This window comes from Anopheles darlingi, chromosome 3 (assembly GCF_943734745.1).
Source record: "Anopheles darlingi chromosome 3, idAnoDarlMG_H_01, whole genome shotgun sequence".
NCBI lineage: Eukaryota > Metazoa > Arthropoda > Insecta > Diptera > Culicidae > Anopheles > Anopheles darlingi.
In genome coordinates this window covers 104,421-124,252 of record NC_064875.1, presented here as the reverse complement: position 1 = coordinate 124,252, position 19,832 = coordinate 104,421, and the positions used below count along the sequence as shown (strand labels likewise).

The 19,832-nt window shown below is 37.2% G+C and overlaps 4 protein-coding genes across 7 annotated transcripts; all 4 read left to right on the top strand.

The window, feature by feature from the left end:
- Positions 1 to 762: 762 nt before the first annotated feature.
- LOC125957089 (uncharacterized) lies at positions 763 to 2,847 on the top strand. The gene is made up of 3 exons (XM_049689515.1): positions 763 to 1,376; positions 1,454 to 2,122; positions 2,193 to 2,847. The coding sequence occupies exons 1-3, from the start codon at positions 789 to 791 to the stop codon at positions 2,523 to 2,525; spliced, it is 1,590 nt and encodes a 529-aa protein (XP_049545472.1). The 5' UTR covers positions 763 to 788; the 3' UTR covers positions 2,526 to 2,847.
- A 952-nt stretch (positions 2,848 to 3,799) lies between these two features.
- Positions 3,800 to 14,289, top strand: LOC125957271 (toll-like receptor 6). 4 transcript variants are annotated; one of them, XM_049689863.1, is made up of 3 exons: positions 3,800 to 4,310; positions 6,929 to 11,907; positions 11,988 to 12,084. In XM_049689863.1, the coding sequence occupies exons 2-3, from the start codon at positions 7,897 to 7,899 to the stop codon at positions 11,988 to 11,990; spliced, it is 4,014 nt and encodes a 1,337-aa protein (XP_049545820.1). In that variant the 5' UTR covers positions 3,800 to 4,310; positions 6,929 to 7,896; the 3' UTR covers positions 11,991 to 12,084. The 4 variants fall into 4 exon arrangements, with proteins under 4 accessions (XP_049545820.1, XP_049545816.1, XP_049545819.1 ...); XM_049689859.1 differs by having other exon boundaries at positions 6,929 to 14,289; XM_049689862.1 differs by having other exon boundaries at positions 3,800 to 4,314; positions 6,929 to 14,289.
- Positions 14,290 to 15,317: 1,028 nt separating this feature from the next.
- On the top strand, positions 15,318 to 18,488 carry LOC125957272 (von Willebrand factor D and EGF domain-containing protein-like). Its single transcript, XM_049689864.1, has 4 exons — positions 15,318 to 15,616; positions 15,671 to 15,767; positions 15,842 to 17,795; positions 17,863 to 18,488. Exons 1-4 carry the CDS (start codon positions 15,516 to 15,518, stop codon positions 17,892 to 17,894), a joined length of 2,184 nt encoding a protein of 727 aa, XP_049545821.1. The 5' UTR covers positions 15,318 to 15,515; the 3' UTR covers positions 17,895 to 18,488.
- Positions 18,489 to 18,525: 37 nt separating this feature from the next.
- LOC125957273 (leucine-rich repeat protein soc-2 homolog) lies at positions 18,526 to 19,759 on the top strand. Its single transcript, XM_049689865.1, has one exon. It carries the CDS (start codon positions 18,672 to 18,674, stop codon positions 19,701 to 19,703), a length of 1,032 nt encoding a protein of 343 aa, XP_049545822.1. The 5' UTR covers positions 18,526 to 18,671; the 3' UTR covers positions 19,704 to 19,759.
- The last annotated feature ends 73 nt before the right edge of the window (positions 19,760 to 19,832 follow it).

Below are 19,832 nucleotides of genomic sequence, written 5' to 3'. Positions count from 1 at the left end.
TTTTGTGAAATCTCCCATTTTTCGATTTTTGGCAGATTTTTAAATTTGAAAAAGTGATGCTTTTTTCGATATTGCCTCAAACAACGACACTTTACATAATTAAAAAAAATATTTAAAAAAAAGTATCAACCATTTTTTATAAAAACTCGACGGGGCTACCTGGCAAATAGTGTACAGATTATATGTTCAAAATTTCAAATCGATCGGTCCAGTAGTTCTCAAGCTACGATGGGCACCGACTTTGAAAACGCAGATTTTGGTAATCGCGATTCAAAGTTGCGAGATGCTTTGAGTCGTGGATGAAAGGCGGGTATTCAAAAATCAATATCTTTGTCAGTTTTGCTTCGATTGATCCCAAAATTTCAAAAAATACTTTTGAAAGGATAAGCACTCATAAAAAATTGTAAAAAGTAAATACGAAGAATTAAAATAAAATACCGAAGCCCCCCCTTAAAACGTTTCATTCGCGTAATCTGTGAATCTTTGATTTTTTTTTGTGAGATATTCTTTGAGAACGATTCATGCACCAGATAACATAAGATAAGAACAGATCAGAAAACGAATAGTACCGTCTGACCTTGAATGCAACAACAAAGCAAATCAGGTGTTAAATTTCTACACCAATACGAAGAAAATCACATTCATATTTACACATACATTATTCGTATTATACTGGCACGTGTCACACGTATCAGTATGCAACTTACGTGATAACGGGATTTGTGCAAAGCAAACGAATGTTGTTCACCAGTTTTACTTTGTTCGTTGCTACGACTGGGCTATAAGAAATGTCTAACTTTGGTAGAACATGGTTTCTACCATGCTGTTTAGTTGATAGTGTTTTAATGATAGGGGTTGTCTTAAGTTCACCCTTGATAATTGTTATTCTGATCGTCCTTCAAGTTCACCGACAGATTGTTAAAGCATTGTTAGTCATAAGATATGGTGCATCGTTTCGAGGATTGTTAGAAGGAATGGATGTGGTGTGGGCTGTACAATCCAATAGTTCGAAAGCAATGGCAAACGTTCTGCTTTTATTTGATATGAAGTCATCGACAAACGCCAGCAATGAAATTTCGCTTACACTACGCAAACGGATGGAACATCACCTGAAAGGAACAGTTTACGAAAAAATGTTCTGGCAACGGTGTCTGCAATGGGGCTATTACTTTTGGCTACAAGATCATAAAGTGTCGTTCGATCATCATATACGTCAACTAGATACGTTGCCAAATATGAAAGCAGTGTCACGGAAGGATCTATGTCGGCTGATAGGTTCAATGAGTACTCAGGAATGCAAAGGAAATGCATCTTGGGAGATTCTTATCGGAAAGCAACCAGTTTATTATCGGCAAGGCAATGCGTCTATGGTTCCAGTGAGTTATCTTTAATCCATTTTATAGCTTTCGTCAATGACAAGTTTGATTTCTTTAACATTTCTGTTATGTTAAAGGTTATTTTCAGATATCATCATTCTATTGCAGATGGTGTTGCAATGTTCCGATTGCTATGCAACGATTTCCTTGACAACGATCAGGTTGCTATGCATCAATTTGAACACGGTGATGTTGCAACTACGTTTCATCCAGATAAAGACAGCCAGCTGCCGATAATGCCTACCGTTGGTTGGCGTAAGCTTTGGCAGGTGTTCTTTACTGCACCCAGGTTTTTGATTCATGAAATATTTTTCAAACGTGAAGCTAACATCTTCTATGGTCCAAAACCCAGTGAACGTAAAGTAACGTACTGGGTGCGAGAAGACTCTAATGCCGAATTAGACATGATCATACCATCAATGATAAAAACGATTAAAAAAGTAAAAGGATTAATGAAAGGATGTAGTTTTACTGACGTATTTCTACTGGCATTTGCTATGAGCTTACGAAACCATTGCAAGCGGAAAATGACGAATATTCCGTTCCTTACTATTAGTATTATGCGCCGTTTTGAGCGAGAATCCAAAATTGTTCGGTTGTATAATCGTTCGTCGCCCGTGTTTCAGACACTTCCTATAGGATGCCTGCCGGTTCCAAATTCCCCCCGCAATACACTGGAGCTGTTAGCACAACTATTTAGTATGAAAAAGGAAAGCGACGCTGTGCTTTCTTCTGGGAACGCTTTGGTATGAATACGAGATTCTGCTACAAGTTCATCCATTATGTTTACTTGTTAATTATATTTATATCTTGCAGACAACCTACTGGAGTCTTTCATACCTACCTGTTTTACTGCCTGTTCCAGTCATGCGCATAATATTCGCGAGAAGCAAATTTTCTATAGCATTTTCTAACATTCCTGCGTTGGAGAAAAATGTTTCTGTTGGCGGATTCGATCTCCTGGACGCTTGTTTTTGGGTCCCAAATATTGAAGGTAACCTTTTCGGGTTAACTGTTTTAACAACTAATGGAAGGCTACAGATTGGTGCAATTGCCGATCATTTAATTATTGGGGGCGAAGAAGAACTAGAGAACATACTAAATGATACAATTAGTGAATTGCAAAATTATGCCAAGTTATTAAGTTAATACAGTTTAAGCGTACAACTTGTTTAGTTTATTAGGTCTATATGTTATGTAAGGCCATTCCTGGAAGGCAATTGCGTAGTTTGTTTTTGATATGAAATACTTTTGAAAAATTCTTTAAAAAAATAAAATTAAAAATTATTTAATTCAAAAATCATACCAATATCCTCGAGTCTATTACGAGATTCTTTGAGATTTCCCAAAATAAATGCTATTTCTATGCTAAGTTGCTTCCATTTCAGATGGATAAAGAAAATCTTTCTACAACCCCTACAGAAGCTCTTGCGATTTAAGCATGGAATCGAAAAATAAACATTCCAGTTTCATCTACGAGATTAAAGATAAACAGAACAAAAATGACACCGCTGGTGTTAACAGTTGAAGACAGAAGAGAATCCGGAACAATCTTCCACTTCGTTGAGTTGAATAAGGCACCCTTCAACTTTTTATCAGCCACGGCTCAGTTAAAAATACTCGAAGGTGCTGCTTTAATCATTTTTCGAAAATAATTTATTTCCCGAGATACGCACTCACGATGCCTTTATTCATTTGATTCGTATATTGGTATTTGAGTTTTACTCTTTTGTATACGAATCATTTCAAATATGTATAACAGCTTGACAATCAACTATAGGTAAATGAGATCTATTCATTTCTAAGTGTTTACAATTTACAGTGACCATTTTTAAATAACAAATAAACTAAACTATATTCCACTAATAGTGCATAGATAATCCTAGCAGTATTGTAAACGTATCATAAAGATTTTTTTCATGAGATATAAACCAACTGGTTTTATGAGTAGAATGTTTGAAAAGGTTAAACAAAAATTGCTATTAAATTATTGAGCATTAGTATAATTGATGCTGGAGAATTTGTTTTATCGCTGTAATGGTCGCTTTACATAAGACAACAATTAGAGTTGGTATTAGAGCTTTATAATTGCATAAAAGCAGTGGCATTTACTTTTCGTCACACTTTACGAATGGTTGCTGAACAATCATGAGTTAAATGTAAATTATTTCGGCATGAATTGCCAATCTTAACTTGCAACACTCTTGTTTTTCTATAAATATAATATTTTCCAATGTTCATTGTACTTATAACATATCTATGTCGCATATATAGTCTTTCTACGTCGTAGCTTTAGCAGGATATGCGACATTGCCCAATTTTTTTTTCTTTAAGGTGTGTTTGCGATAGCGAGAACGAGTGAACGCATAAATGATTGAGCGAACGAACGTAATCATAATTGAATCAATGGTGGAAAATTGAAACCCAACATCAAAGAATGCTTCTCACATGTGATTGAAGACAACTCAGATGAATGCGTGACAATTGGAAAAGAGGGAGAGCCAAATATGTTAGCACTTGCTCCAGCTGCTAGTATCGCGATCTACTAGGTCTTTGGTAGGAGCGGTCGATATAACAAGAATATGTAAGTGATATGGCTCTCCAAAAGGCTGGAGACGAAGCATTGCATTCGTGTTTTCTCGAAGATAGGAAGGAATTCATTCCGGTTTATGAAAAATGTTATCCTTAAAGGCTGCTTTCCTTACAAAATGAACGTTCTGATGTGCGCCTGCGCAAAATTGTTGGAATGAATAATTTGCAGTTGAGTTTAACAAAACGCCACTGTTCGAGAGAGCGCTCGTTTTACTCGGTACACTTTCTGTGATGCTTTCACACGAAGCTAGTGTACTCAAGAATTTTCGAACAGTACAGTAATTTCTGTTGTATCGAGGGTGGGCGTGATAGGAAAAAGTGTTCTGATATAACAGGGGGATTGTAAGTGGGTGCTTTTCCGCAGCATATTTGCAACTTTCATCTACCCATTTCGTGAAAAATAATTGCTGAGAGTTTCAATGCGTGGCCTTTGATTACCATCACATCATCTACAGCAAATTAGTTCCTCTATATATATAGTGTGTGCGTATGTGCGTGTGTGTGTGTGTGTGTTTGTGTGCCATTATTGTGTCAACTATATAGCTAATTGCTGATTCAGCTTCTTGGCATCACTCTTACAAAATTTAATTATACGTATTATAAAATAACTAAAGTGAAAAAAATATCAAATCAACGAAAAGCGAACCGAAAAAATAAGAGTTGCATGATATCGTTTGGATGCCATGACATCGGTGAATTATACATTTGTGATGCTAGAGGGAACCCCTCTTTCACGAAATAAGTGAGAAAAGGGGAAACATCTATTAATTGCTTCAGGGACTTTTGGCTAACGACTATAACTGAAGCTCTTTGCAAACAAGAAATGTATACCTCAAGGACTCTCCGCTTTATCTAAAAATAACTAATTTTATACATTTTATATGTTACGTGCCTAGATATACGATATTAACAGATGATATCCGGCTACAAGCAACTGCCATTGCCAATTATCTAGGTTTAGCTTGTGTAATATCAATATTATCGCGGAGAAAAAAAAATGTGTGTAAATTATTTTAGATCGAAGGATAATATTTTTCCTAAGCATTTAACATTTAAATAGTGACACTCGCAATTTGAACTCGGTACTAATGAGTTGATACTGATGAAGATTCCGGATTGGCAAATGCCCAAAACTGGTAGTCGAGTTTTGTCATAACAATGATGCATTCAATTTATTAAACGTTCTCTCTTAATGTTTTTTTACGATGGTACCATTAATGATATGTGTTTAATCATAAATACCACAATCATAGTTCTATATACAGAAAATCTCTGCACACATCATGTTAGATTAAGAATTAAGAAAACCATAACTGAGAAGTTTAAGATAACAAATATTGAGTTCGACAATGATTTTAATTACACTAAGGTACTATTGTTTGGTTTGATAAAAATTGCTTACAATCGTTTACATGCAACATCATTACATACAACATTATTTAATAATAGAATGTAGGTATAAAAATTGAGGATTAAAAAATAGAGGCCCTTGCAGCTTACAAACTAATAACTAGGCACCGGCTTTCGATTTAAACGTGTTGATGGGTCTGTAGTAGGTCTGTTTAGGTAATTATACTTGAGAATGAATACTCCCTCGGTAACGATATCATTCTGAAGTTATTTCGTTATCATCACTGAAGCATATTATTGCATATGCTACTGAGTAGTGGACGGGGCCCATTGTTACAATAGCATTCACGAACAATCGAGAGTGTAATTAGAACACGAGCACAAATTAAACTTAATTATCGCTTAAATTTTTAGCACCATTTCGTTGTCATTGAGGTAACACGTCTTTCGGCTATGTGGAAGCGACGTGTTAGATGACTAAATGTGTATCATAAAAACATAAGAACATGCTTTATACCTAGGTCGGTTTGTTTCTACTCAATCGTGCAAGATAAATGTTATGATCTCTGACAATGTTTTACATAGCATATTTATGAACCGATTAGAATTCTTTTAGAACTTATAGAACAGTTAATTATTAATTTGTCGAATTTCATTTTTTTAACGACGAAGCAATAATTGTCGCTCTCATCAGTTGTTGTAATTTTAGTCATTCTCTCGTTGTTATCCTTCGGCATATTACGCTTGATGATGCAGAGTCGTCAAAATTTCAATGATAAAGGATTTTTAATCAATCCCTTGTTTTTGACTTTCCTTATTCCTCAATAATTCTCAATTTGGTTATTTATTCGCTTTGTTAGTTTGATGGACAACCTCATCATGTTTTGTTTTAATCTTTTTGGGATTTGAAATACATCCAACATTATGTCTATTAGTTGATATCTTTTGATATATGTGGTCTCATAGCCATATGTGGTCTCATCAAATCATAGTATCAAAGTATCAAAATTATATCTTTTAAATGCTTTGGCTTATTGAACGTTAATATAAAAGAAAAGACAGGATGAAGAGAAATTTTAAACTTAGAAATAGTCCATTTCCAACAGTTTCATCTCCATGATATGCCTTGAGATTGCGATAACTAATGATCTACAATGGCATTTTAAAATACGTTAAGCAAAGTAGACTTTGTTAGGCTAAAAAGGTTCTATTAAGAAATATTAGACTGGTTATGCAATACCATTTCTCGTTCGATAAGTTTTGAATCGCTTTACGATATTCCGAGCACGAAGATTTCCGAACACACAAAGGATATTGAGCTGCCACACATACAATATCAAATATCAATTCTGGTTTGTCCATGTTTATGTAAAACAACGTAAAATGTTAGATATTAGTGAACCCCAAAAAAAATCATGTTTTGAAGAAATTGTTTATGATTGTCACATGTGTGATAGGATTTAAAAAATGATTAAATAGTTATCAAAAATATGGATTAACTAAACTTTTACGAACAGCACACTTTAAATATGGAGAACTCATGCCATTTTTAATAATTTTAGGTGTTGATAGTTTGATCACAACATAAAACTTTTCACATTTTTTTACAGAATAAACCAAAATGCATTTGTTGAAGATAGTGTTTGCAGAGAAAAAAAAGATGGACATTGGAAGCAGCAATATCTCGGTAGAAAGTGAACTCGACACTGTGAAGTAAAACTATGTAGAGTTACGCTCTCTCAACTCTTCTCTGAGAAAAGAGATGATCCAGAAAACCGGAAATGTGAGTTTGGCGTGTTGCATTTGTAGTAGTGAGTTCGATTCGAATATGCTGCGGTGTTAGATGAAGAGAGCATAAACTAGCATAAAAGTATAAGAGAAGGCAACATAAAACAAAATACGTGTGCGTGCGGTCAGCAGTGTATGTGAATGGTGCGCCTCGTGAGAATCTCTCGAGGATTCCATGTTTGGATAGAAAGATCGGTTTTCATTCGGCATCTGCGTCTGTGCAAAGCACGCTTTACCATCAGAGGAATTTTATCCAACATAGAACAGACTTTAACTTCAATACGAGCCTGAGCAGAATCTGCACAAACTTCCATACGCGATTTGGGATCTTGTGTGCGTGTTGGTTTTTGATGTTGGGTACAAAACAAGCTAGTATCCTGGAAGCAATATCACTTCATGTGACGAGCAGAACAATGTGACGAGGTTTTTCAATTAGTGCTGTATATTTGGAAAAAATGTTCTATGTATGGTACAGCTTGAAGGCAGCCTACAGCCTTTGAGCATTTGTTGAAGATGTGAACAGTTACCTACACCAATTTTCTGTGCATCGTACTAGTGTCGTAAATTGAAATATATGTGTGTAATCTTGATGATTTCCTATTTTGGAATACAAAAAAGCAGACAACAGCGAGTGTAATGTGAAAAATGAGCACAAATAAAACCTATAACGCCAGTCACACGGTACATGAAAAATGTATCTTTTTTGTCTAGTTGTGCATAAATGCTCATGATATTAAAACAGTGTATACATGTTCGAATCAGTGGGTGACCGATTTAGTCATCGTTTTGTATGACGTGGAACCACAACATGATCACTGAGTTGTTCCTGCCGGTATTACTAGTGCTCGTTTGCGTGCAGGTCAATTACAGCCTGCAGTATGATTCGGTTGACTCGCAATACCACTATCCGGCAGGACCGGAGGAGTCTGGAAATACAATACGGTACGATTCTCCGGATGACTGCAAGTACCGTGTGCTACCCGGAAATGACGTCGATTTGGTGTGCAACTTGCGTACGGTGAACAGTGAGCTAGATCACACCAACTTCACGGTGATACAATCGGAGCGTTTATCCGCTTTATCGATTTATTGCAACGATGCAATTCAAGTCCGCAGCAAACTTCAACCCAAATCATTTCTTCATCTCGGGCGGCTCAAGCGCCTTTCTGTTGAATATTGTAAGATCGCCAAATTTTCGAGGGATGTGTTAAGTGGATTAAGCGAACTACGCAACTTCACCATTCGTACGCACAATATCAACTGGCCCGAGCTCAATTTAGACATCGAATCAGATGCATTCACGGAATCACGAAACCTGGAGATGCTTGACTTAAGCATGAATAACATTTGGTCCCTACCTGAGCATCTATTCTGCATGTTGAGTGGCCTCCGATCATTAAATATCAGTTTCAATCGACTGCAAGACATCAATGACTTGGGCTTTCGAGAGCTTAAAGATGGTAAGGACGGAAACATATCCGTCTCAACCACACAGCCATTTAGTTGCTCTCTCGATCTTGAGGAATTGGATGTGTCAAGAAACCACTTTGTTCTTTTACCTCCAGCAGGCTTCGGAATGCTCAAGCGATTGAAAGTGCTAAAGATCCATGACAACGAAATTTCGATGGTGGGTGAGAAGGCCCTGAAAGGATTGAAGGATTTAGTAGTGTTGGATATGAGCTCTAACAAAATAGTTGCTTTGCCAACAGACCTATTTAAGGATCAAGCGCAAACTGTTCAAGAGGTCTACCTGCAGAATAATTCCATAAGCGTACTCTCTCCCGGATTACTCACAAAGCTGGAGCAGTTGCAAGCACTTGATCTATCAATGAATCAACTTACATCGGCTTGGGTTAATCGAGGCACGTTTGCTGGCCTAATACGATTGGTTCTGCTCAATCTGGCGAGCAACAAAATTACAAAACTGGAGTCGGAGATCTTTTCTGATCTTTACACACTCCAAATACTAAATCTACGCTATAACCAGCTTGAAATCATAGCGGCCGATACATTCTCGCCAATGAATAATTTGCATACACTATTACTATCGCACAATAAAATCAAGTATCTAGACGCCTACTCTTTAAACGGACTATACGCGCTGTCCCTTTTATCTTTGGATAACAACGCCCTAACAGGTGTACATCCGGAAGCATTCCGTAACTGCAGTTCGCTACAAGATCTGAACTTGAACGGAAATGAGTTAACACAAGTTCCGCTTGCTCTGAAAGACATGCGCTTATTACGTACTGTTGATCTTGGTGAAAACGCCATAACAGTTTTAGAAGACCCAGGGTTTCGTGGCATGAATAATCTGTATGGATTGCGCCTGATCAGCAACGACATAGAAAATATTACTCAAAAAGCATTCAAGGATCTACCAAGTTTACAAATTTTGAACATCGCACGAAACCGAATTTCCTACATCGAGAAAGGTGCCTTCGAGCTATGCACCAACGTACAAGCCATTCGACTAGATGGGAACCTACTGACTGATATAGACGGCTTATTCAGTAGCATGCCGAACTTGGTATGGCTCAACATTTCCGATAACCGGCTTGAGCATTTCGACTATTCGCAAATACCTGTACACCTCCAGTGGCTCGATATGCACAAAAATTTTCTTTCTGAGTTGACTAATCGTTACGGGCTTGATTTTAAGTTGCAACTTCAAACGTTGGATGTCAGCTACAATAGGCTTACGAGGGTTTCTTCTTCCACTATCCCAAACAGAATCGAGTTCTTATTTATGAACGATAATTTCATAGCGCATGTGGAGCCACACTGTTTCATGCACAAGACGAATCTCACTCGAGTAGATTTGTACGCAAATCAGCTTACTAGCCTCGACGTAAAAGCATTACGGCTGCAGCCCATACCGGAAGAAAAACAAATCCCGGAGTTCTACATCGGAGGAAACCCTTTTATATGCGATTGCAATATAGATTGGCTGCAAAAAATAAATCATGTCACTTCGCGCCAGTATCCGACCATCAACGATATCGAAACTGTATACTGCAAGCTAATGTACGATCGGGAACGTTCATACGTGGCATTAATAGAAGCCGAACCGAAACATTTTCTCTGCAGCTACAGCACACATTGTTTCGCACTCTGCCACTGTTGCGAATTTGACGCATGTGACTGCGAGATGACCTGCCCGAATAACTGCCATTGCTATCATGACAACAGCTGGTCCACAAACATTGTCGAGTGTTCAGTTGCAGGCTACACGGATATCCCTAACAACATACCCATGGACACAACAGAGGTTTACCTTGATGGCAACAACCTAATAGAACTCTCGGGTCATAGTTTCATCGGGCGCAAAAATTTGCGTGTACTGTATGGAAATCATTCAAATATCGAAGTAATACATAACACAACTTTCATAGGACTCCGTCGTCTCCTTAGTCTCCACCTGGAATACAACGCTATACAGAAGCTCTATGGATTCGAGTTTGCAGCTCTCGAGAGTTTACGTGAGCTTTATCTGCATGGAAATAGGATAGCGTACATAGAAGATTACACATTTCGCGAGTTACGTAAGCTAGAAGTCCTCCGTTTGGACGGAAACCGTATTACTAGTTTTGAAGTGTGGCAACTATCGGCTAACCCGTACCTAGTCGGAATCGCGCTTGCTAACAACCAATGGACATGTGATTGTGGATTCTTGAATAAATTGCGTGTCTATCTACAATCAAATGTAGACAAAATTGCAGATGCCAACGAGATTTCATGTGTTTACAATAATCTAACCAGTATCCTAAAAGAGAAGAACGGTACCAAGTGTACCTTTCGCGAAGGCATGTCTTCAATAGTTCATACGCAAGAAATTGAAGATATGCTACCATTGCTGTTAGTAGCTACTTGTGCTTTCGTCGGGTTTTTCGCACTAATTTTTGGCATTTTCTGCTATCGAAAAGAACTTAAGGTATTAGTCCAATCAAGCTGCATCGGTGCACTTTGCTACAAGTCCAGCACATTTACGAACGAGCATGAAAAGGAACGATTATATGATGCATATATCACCTATTCCCTGCAGGACGAGCATTTTGTCAATCAAATCCTTACATCAACTCTGGAAAACGACGTTGGCTTCCGATTATGTCTGCACTATCGAGATTTAAGTACTAATAATTACCTAGCAGATACGATCGTTGAAGCGGTTGATAGCTCTAAACGAGCCGTTCTAGTACTTTCCAAAAATTTTCTCTATAATGAGTGGACACGGTTCGAATTCAAAGGTGCCATTCACGAAGTTTTGAAGCGGCGTCGAAAACTAATCATCATTCTTTATGGTGATTTGCCACAACGAGATCTAGATGCCGATATGCGTTTGTACCTGCGCACGAACACGTGCATAGAATGGGACGACAAAAAGTTTTGGCAGAAACTGCGCATAGCACTACCCCACGTCAAGAAGAGTAGCTGCCTCAATAAACGACCAGCAATAAATATCTATGCAACCGCCAATGAGTACAACACTACTGGACGGCAACGTCTCTCTCAGGGTTGTCCGCCTGGCACTGCTGGTACGTTGACTCCTGTGAATATGGGACTTCCTGTCCAGATCAACCGACTAGAGCAACATAGCTACGCCACGATCGGCAAATGTCCGCAAAACTGTGATAACTATAATATGATTAGTAACTGTAAATATAACACCACTCAGCATCTCCAATCTCCAAACCAGCCCGAGCAGCGGATAAACGAACTAGGGCGGAAAGCGACCGACCGACAGCACGAATATGCTGTTCCCTCGAACTGCCTCGTAGATTCATCGCACGAACCATACAACGTGGGTGACGATTGTATCACTGGTGAAACATACGAGAGCACATCCAGCTCTAAGTATTCTACTTCCTCTCCGGGTTCTAGTGATGGCAGCCATTCTATCTCCTCCACATGCGACATCACCGGTGGCTCAGTCGCACAGTCTCCGATAGGTGTATGCCCTTCTAATCCACCTCCTACGAACAAGTATTCGAACAGTCATCAACATCATCCTCGTCACAACAGCAGTCGAAAACAACCCAATCCGGAAGGAAGTGGATCGATAAAGGATGCCCTTGATGCAAACAAGTCGAGCACTAACAATTTCAATGATAGAAGACTGCCACAGGCCATGTGGGCATAACGATTATTAAAAAGCATAAGGTTAGCTAATTATTATTATCGTTAAACGGATGAAACTTTATCTTAAGTACCTCGCCGTTGAAGGTTAAGATTACAAATATTTTGAAGGAATGAGTGAGAACATTGTAAGAAGAGGAATAAAATCCTAGTGGTTTAGGAATTGTTGTGTGTATTCGAGGACCATTTCTGTTACCGTTTCTCGTCCATTCCAGCTGGGCAAAGCAAGGAAAATGACAAGTGTAGATCTTAAAAGAAATTAACGCCACTCGCAGCAGTTGTAACATTCCTGAACAAAAAGCAATGAAAGCTACATGCATAAAAGGAATTAACTAAAACCTACAAAGAAAAGAAAACATTCTCCAAATCGAGTGATATGATGCAAAACGGGACGGCTGCGAAACGACCAGATTGGTACGACAAATAGTCGTTCATGCAGTGCCTTGTGGGAGAGTTAATGACAAAAGTGGAATCGAATCTCAGTCAAGAATGAAACCAAAACCATCTGAATTCCAAAACATTGAAACAAGAATTCCTTCAAGCACAATGTCTTTCGATGTTGTAGAGGAATGAACTTGTGCGGTTAGATTGACTCGCAGCTCAATGACATACTCCGTCAGAATCAAAATAGAAGAAATAGAAACAATACATAATTCTAGTCACACTGGAAGAGAATTCCATTTAAGTTTTGAGGGCCAATTGTTTTATTTATTAATTCGAATTTAAAAAAATATGCTAATTCGGAATCTGATTTCATATGCGTTACCAGCCGCAGAAGGATTAGCATTGAGCTAATATGAAAATCACAATAATACGAAAACATTAAATGTAAATAGTGTATCTTTACCTTCGATAAGAAATTTAGAAGGACTTAACCCATAATATACAAAAAGGTACACGTGGGCTGTATTACTAGATCGATAAAACAACTAGCCAAAAGTGATTCTATCTTGCTAAAAAATGATGAGTAAGAAAATTATTTTAGTTGACATTGAATTTAGACCTCCTAGATTGTGGAACATTTCATCTCAATTTCAAGCTTTTATTTGCTTTAGATTTGTAAGCTTTTATTGTTTAAACTACATGACAAATTTATTCAGCTTCCATGATAGGTATGACTGAGATTTATAATTGAGCTTCATTATCCATGGTTCAAGAAAACAATTGAAAAGGAACACGAAAGCAAAAATCTATATGTGGATAAACGTAGCATATGATATAAAGGCAAACAAAATAGTACACTGCAATCGTTATGTACAATTTTTTGGTAGAATTTTCGTCAAGAATTGTCCAACTAGATTATTTCTAGTTTTTGACTAACGATCTCAAATTCGGGTTGTTTGCAATCTGTGCAACACTCTGTATATTAGAGAACCGCAGTCCAGAATATCCATGCATAAAACTCATAACATCGAAGAATAGCCACATTAAACTTGTCCCCAATGGAATATTTTTTAAAGAAAAAGGTACATGATTTGGTTTTTTAAATAACAATCAATCAGAAGTATTGCTACCAAACCTGACCCCTGCATGTTTCATTATCTAAATCCGCACTATACAAAACCCCTTACACAACCATAGCATTTACACTCTCTCAATAAAGCCAACGAGTTAATACAGCAATGTAAAAGGTCAATGATAGAAATATTCTATTCATCTGATTAAATGTTGATTCCAGAGAGTAACAAAACATGATCATGTTCTGCCAATGAACAAGAATTTAGGTATAAACTAACGAAACTTGTTCCTGTGCTGCAAATGTGTTGAGTGCTTAATTATCTTGTGATTGTTAAGCAAATTACCAGCCACAAAGTTTCAATCCTAAAATACAATACATACATAGCTTTTATCAGTTCGGAGCATATTACAACAATTTGTATGAAATGAGAACAAGTGAAAAGAAATTAACTACTGGTTGCACAGAATACCGGAAAGAATGTGTCGTTATACAACGTAACGAGAACAGCTGTAGCTGCTCTATGTACAGATCAATAGCAGATGGACTCGATGAATTGTAAAAAAACATAAATAATAATAAAAAATCCAAATTTATTTATAAAAAAATAAGACATTTGTGTCGGTTATGATCTCTTTATTTGAAACATGCTCTTTCTATTCGGTTAGTATGTGTTAAGATATGAATCAGAGTGAAAATCAATAAAGTAAGTTTTTTATATATTCTTTTATGCATGCGTGGGCAGCGTATATTCAACAGATCATAGCAATATTCCAATCACTAATCTCTCTCGACTATTACAGATGGTTTCACTGTAGTAACAAAACGGTTAAATCTCAATCTTTCGCAATTATTTGGGTTCGTGATAAAATGAAACACTGAACTTCCGAAATTCTGCATGTGAACTCGCAGGTAGCATTTATACATGTTGAATCCATCACAGATGGCGTGCCTTATTGGAAAAAGTTTTCCTATGTCTCCTTATTAGCTAAACCAGATGTGTAACACATGCGCTGCTCTAAGGATACTCATTCTGAAAGGGTATTGTGAACGCAAGAAGGCGCATACCAAAATCGAAATACTGTTAGATAAGCTTTTTGGAGAAATCTTATCAGCATACCAAAGTTTGTCGTTTCATTTACGGCGTAGAACGTAGCGAAATTTTGGAGTGATTTAAGCTGTAAAATGTGTCTATCAGATGAACAACGCCAAAATAGTTTAATGCTATCAAATTAGCAGTATTTACCTCCACAATTATTGAATGCATTTTTTTAAATGTATAATATGCTTTCATGTTCTAGCTCTGCGCTCTGAGCATTCCATAGCGATGTGGCTTCCTGCCTACAATAATCAAAGAGCAAACTTCTTCGTATAGTTTTACTTTTTTGCTCTTTTACATTCTATTGTGCCACATAAAAATTATATTTATATTGTAGTTAAACTAATTGTTAAATAACCAATGTAATTAAATCTAATGATTCATACGCTACTCCTCAGTCCCAGTATTGTGCTAAATCTTCTTATCATCATTTTTTCTCTGTGTAATGAGTTGATTTGCTTGTCCACTGATAGACGTCTAGCATGATTAGCTGTCTATTAATGGGGCTTCTGTGTCCAGTCTCAAACGGCAGCCAAGAGAATTAGTCAGCTAAAGGAATTTTTCAAGGCATGCATCTTCAATGTCACTCTGATAAAACTATAACCACAAGGCGGCCGCTTTCAGGGCTTGACTACAACTAGCTGGAAGCAGCAGCCGCTAGTTTAATTCCGATAAGCACAGCAAGTAGATCACATTTGTAGCTACGATTTACGTTCCAATGTGGCTCAAAACGTTTTGTTTGATATTTTTGTTCAGTTCAGCAACTAAAGTTATACAAATTCATTCACTAGAGAATGGAATTTGTAAAAAACGTGTCGAGTAAGCATAGTGCAATAAATGATTAAGTGTAATAACTGATATTCGTGCGTTTAGGACATATTTCAGCAAGAGCTTTGAAACGCAAAGAAGTGGACAAGTCAAGTGCTGGGGCCGGGCAGTTCCATATTTCTATACAGACAGAACATGTCAGGTGAGTCATAGATATATTTTTTTCTAACCAACAAAATATACGAATATAATAGTTTTTGTTTTTTTTTCATACAGTTGGGTACTACTAGTCTAGAAATATATGAATGCTGCAATGGATATTACAACAATACGCTCGGAGAGTGTTTGCCTATTTGCACGAAACCTTGTGAAAATGGGTATTGCTCAAGTCCGAATACCTGTACATGTAATGGTGGATTTTCAAAAACTAGCGGAGTATGCCGGCCTACATGTCGTCACTGTACAAATGGAATTTGTGTAGCTCCAAACCAATGTATCTGTATGAAAGGATTTGAGCGAAATAACGCTGGTTTGTGTGTTCCGAAGTGTAATGGAATCTGTTTAAACGGTGTTTGTGACAACAATGGTGACTGCATTTGTCAAGAAGGATACTTTCGAAGCAATCTGCTTGCTAACTTTGATGGACTGGCTAACGCAACACTTTGCACACCCAACTGCGATAAGCCTTGTCTGAACGGACAATGTATAGGGCGCAATCTGTGTCAATGTTTCGAAGGGTTCCGATCCTCCTCTTCTAGTGCATTTGAATGCGAACCAATTTGCCTTGTTGATTGCATAAATGGTAAATGTATTCTTCCGAATTACTGTCAATGCGATAAGGGTTATCAATTCGTCGACGATCATTGCTCTCCCATATGCGATCCCCCTTGCGAAAACGGTGTATGTGTGGAGCCTAGCAAATGCGTATGCCAAGAAGGTTACTCCAGTGAAAATATAAAAATGCATAACTGCTTGCCAGTTTGCCATAACCCCTGTAAAAATGGCACTTGTGTAGCTCCTAATCAATGTGCATGTAATAATGGCTATGTGAGCTCCTTTAATGCATCTGGTTTCGACCAATGTGTTCCTTTCTGTGATTCTCAGTTTATTGAGATGCACAATGGTCAGTGTATCGCTCCTAATGTAATTCAATGTGATGATAATTATACTTTAACTTCGGATAGAGCTAGCAAAAAACTAAGCTGTCAAAAAGAATGTTATCCGTCATGTGTTAATGGGCGCTGTAACGAGGATGATCAATGTGAATGCCTAAGCGGATTCGTTCAAGCAATTATAAATAGCCCACATATTTGCACCCCTATATGTGATCCTCCTTGCGAAAATGGACATTGTGTTGCTCCTAACGTTTGCAAATGCCATGAAGGACACGAAACACATCTTGAAAATTCAAATGTTTGTTTACCAACTTGTGATCCACAGGTGGTAGACTGTACGAATGGGGTATGTGCATCTATTAATACATGTGAATGCAACGAAGGATATAACTTGGTGAAGGATGAATCTATGGTTCTATCGTGGAATGAGTCGTCCCAGTTACGCTGCTTGCCTATCTGTAATTATTTACCCGTCTACTCTGAATGTGTTGCTCCCGGAATGTATCATTGTCTTGAGGGCTATGCAAAAAAAATAGATGATGATTTGGATTACTGTATTCCAGTGTGTGAGAAAAGATGTCATAATGGTTCTTGTACCGCTCCTAATGTATGCACTTGTTCCGAAGGATTCAGAAAAAATGATTACGACGACTGCCAGTCAATCTGTGAAAGTGATTGCGAAGGTCTTAGCGGAACGTGTGTTGAAAACAAATGTCAGTGTTTTGAAGGTTACAATAATCTTATCAATAATTATCAATGCTCACCTACCTGCGATCGCTGTGAAAATGGTGATTGTATTGCGTTAAATGTTTGCAACTGCTTTGACGGATACAGCTCCAATAAAACAGGGGTATGTGAACCTATTTGCAACAACTGCAGCGACACAGCTATTTGTCAGGAACCTAACAAATGCTCATGCTATGAAGGATGGGAGCCATCACTAGATGAAGAGAATAAATTGATTTGTATCGAAAAGTTTAGATCAACAAGACAAACACATCTAGAGGAACCGTACATCGTGCTCATTGCTATCAGTAGTTTGGCGGGAATTATTATATTGCTTACTACTACATACTTGCGATGTAGAAAGTTCCCTGAAAATAACTTTGGCACAGGTGAGAACATCATATATTTATATTAAAGCTGTAATTCTATATGTTTCTTATTTCTTTTTCTTTTCAGTGAAAATGAGCGAAATTAAAGTAATCGAATAATCTTTCTTGATACACAAAGGATATTAATAAAATGTAGAGGTTTAATATTTGTTAATGTTTTAATATGTATTTTTTCTTAGACACGGGTGCAGGAAAATTTACGCTTCAAAATGGTGCAATTCACTTTAAAATTCCCGCTCTAGTTTGAGTTAAACTAATTTAATTTTTTTTCTATTTTATGCAAGTTAATCATTTACAGCTAGTGTGTTATAAACTCGTTTAAGGTCGAAATTACCAAACGTATTAAAAGTTCATTAGGGAAGAAAACGTAACTTAATTTACCAGGAATGATCGAAATACTGTTGTTTTATAATTTGTAATGACATTTTAATCAAGTTATTTGTACCCATCATGTGTCACTATACATAGTAATTTACGTTGGATATGCAATGGGAAATCGTTCCTTCCTATATAATGCCTCTCTATGCCCACCTTGAGGTTAGTTGCCGCAACTAGGCGTATTCGTTGAGTCGTGGTCCTGGGATGGTTTAGTATTGTACTTTTTAAAGCAACATTATGTTATTCTTTGCTAGGTAATGTTGTGATTAAAGTGAATATTAAATCCTTTATGAAGACATAACAGTTTTTCGTATTTTTAGCTTACTGTGGATAATTACTGTCACTCTCTCATCAAACGCGAGTAGCGATGTACCACCTTTTTCTTATGTTATAGGAAATGTTTCGTGTACCATCAATAACCTCGACAGTGAAAAACTTGCTAGAAATTATAGTTTTCTGACAAACAGTATTGAAGAACTCATCTTTATCAATGCTTCTATGGATCAGCTGGACTTGACGGTTCCATTATCAAAAATCGATCCATGGAAGGTTTTGATAAAAAATTCCAATATGAAACAAATAGTTTTCCCCAGTCAAATGAAGCCTAGTGTAGTCAAATTAAACAACGTTGATGTTAGTGACATATATTTTAAGGAAAACAATCACCTACAAGATTTCCGCGCTGATAACACCTCACTGACGCAGGTGCCGACATCAGTGGTATCCTTACATACGTTGGATATACTGTGGCTCACCCACTCACCAATATTAACATTTAGCTTTGACTTGCTTGAAAATTCATCTTTATCATTGCTATACCTGGTTGCCAACAGGATAGAATCTTTGACAATAAGTCCGAATGTTATATGTTGTACAAAATTGGAAGAAATATTCTTGTCTGGTAATCAGTTGAAACATCTCGATTTTGGTATATTTTCACTTATGGTTTCCTTAAAATCGATTTTCGTTGAGGACAATCAATTAAATTTAGTAAACGCTATCAACATCTCTGTTCACCAAAACGAAAATCGATTAACAAAAATGCTAGAAGATAAATTTTGCTCATGGTATCGCTTATATTACAATCAAGTTCAAAACGAATCGTTTTTAATCCATTCTCATTCACTAAACTGTACTGACTTTTACGCGACACTCATTTCTATTCATTTAGCAAGGAACAACATTGATAAAATCGATTTCAGCACTTTTAGTCTTATGAACAATCTCAACTCTATCGATTTATCAAACAATATGCTGTCGGCTTTGATGAGTTCAGGCGATAAAGTGCCTTTAAGATTAAGTGAGCTGTTTGTTTCCAATAACAATATCAGTAGAGTATTTTTGAAGTCGCTTCCCAGTTTGAAAGCATTATACCTCCACGATAACAATATTATGCAGTTAAACATGAGTACCTTACCGCATGATTTAGACTACTTGAATCTGATCAATAATCCCCTCGATTGCGAAGAACTTCCACATATGAACAGAAGCGTGAATCTTCCAACAGTTGGTCCCTACACAGAATGCTAGTATTAGAGTATTGGCAGCTTTATATCGAAATAATAAACAACATTGGAAATACTAACGATCTTACCTCTGACAAATATTTCGATAATTAATTGTGTACTTTTCGCTTAAGTTCAGAACTTCAGTATTCCA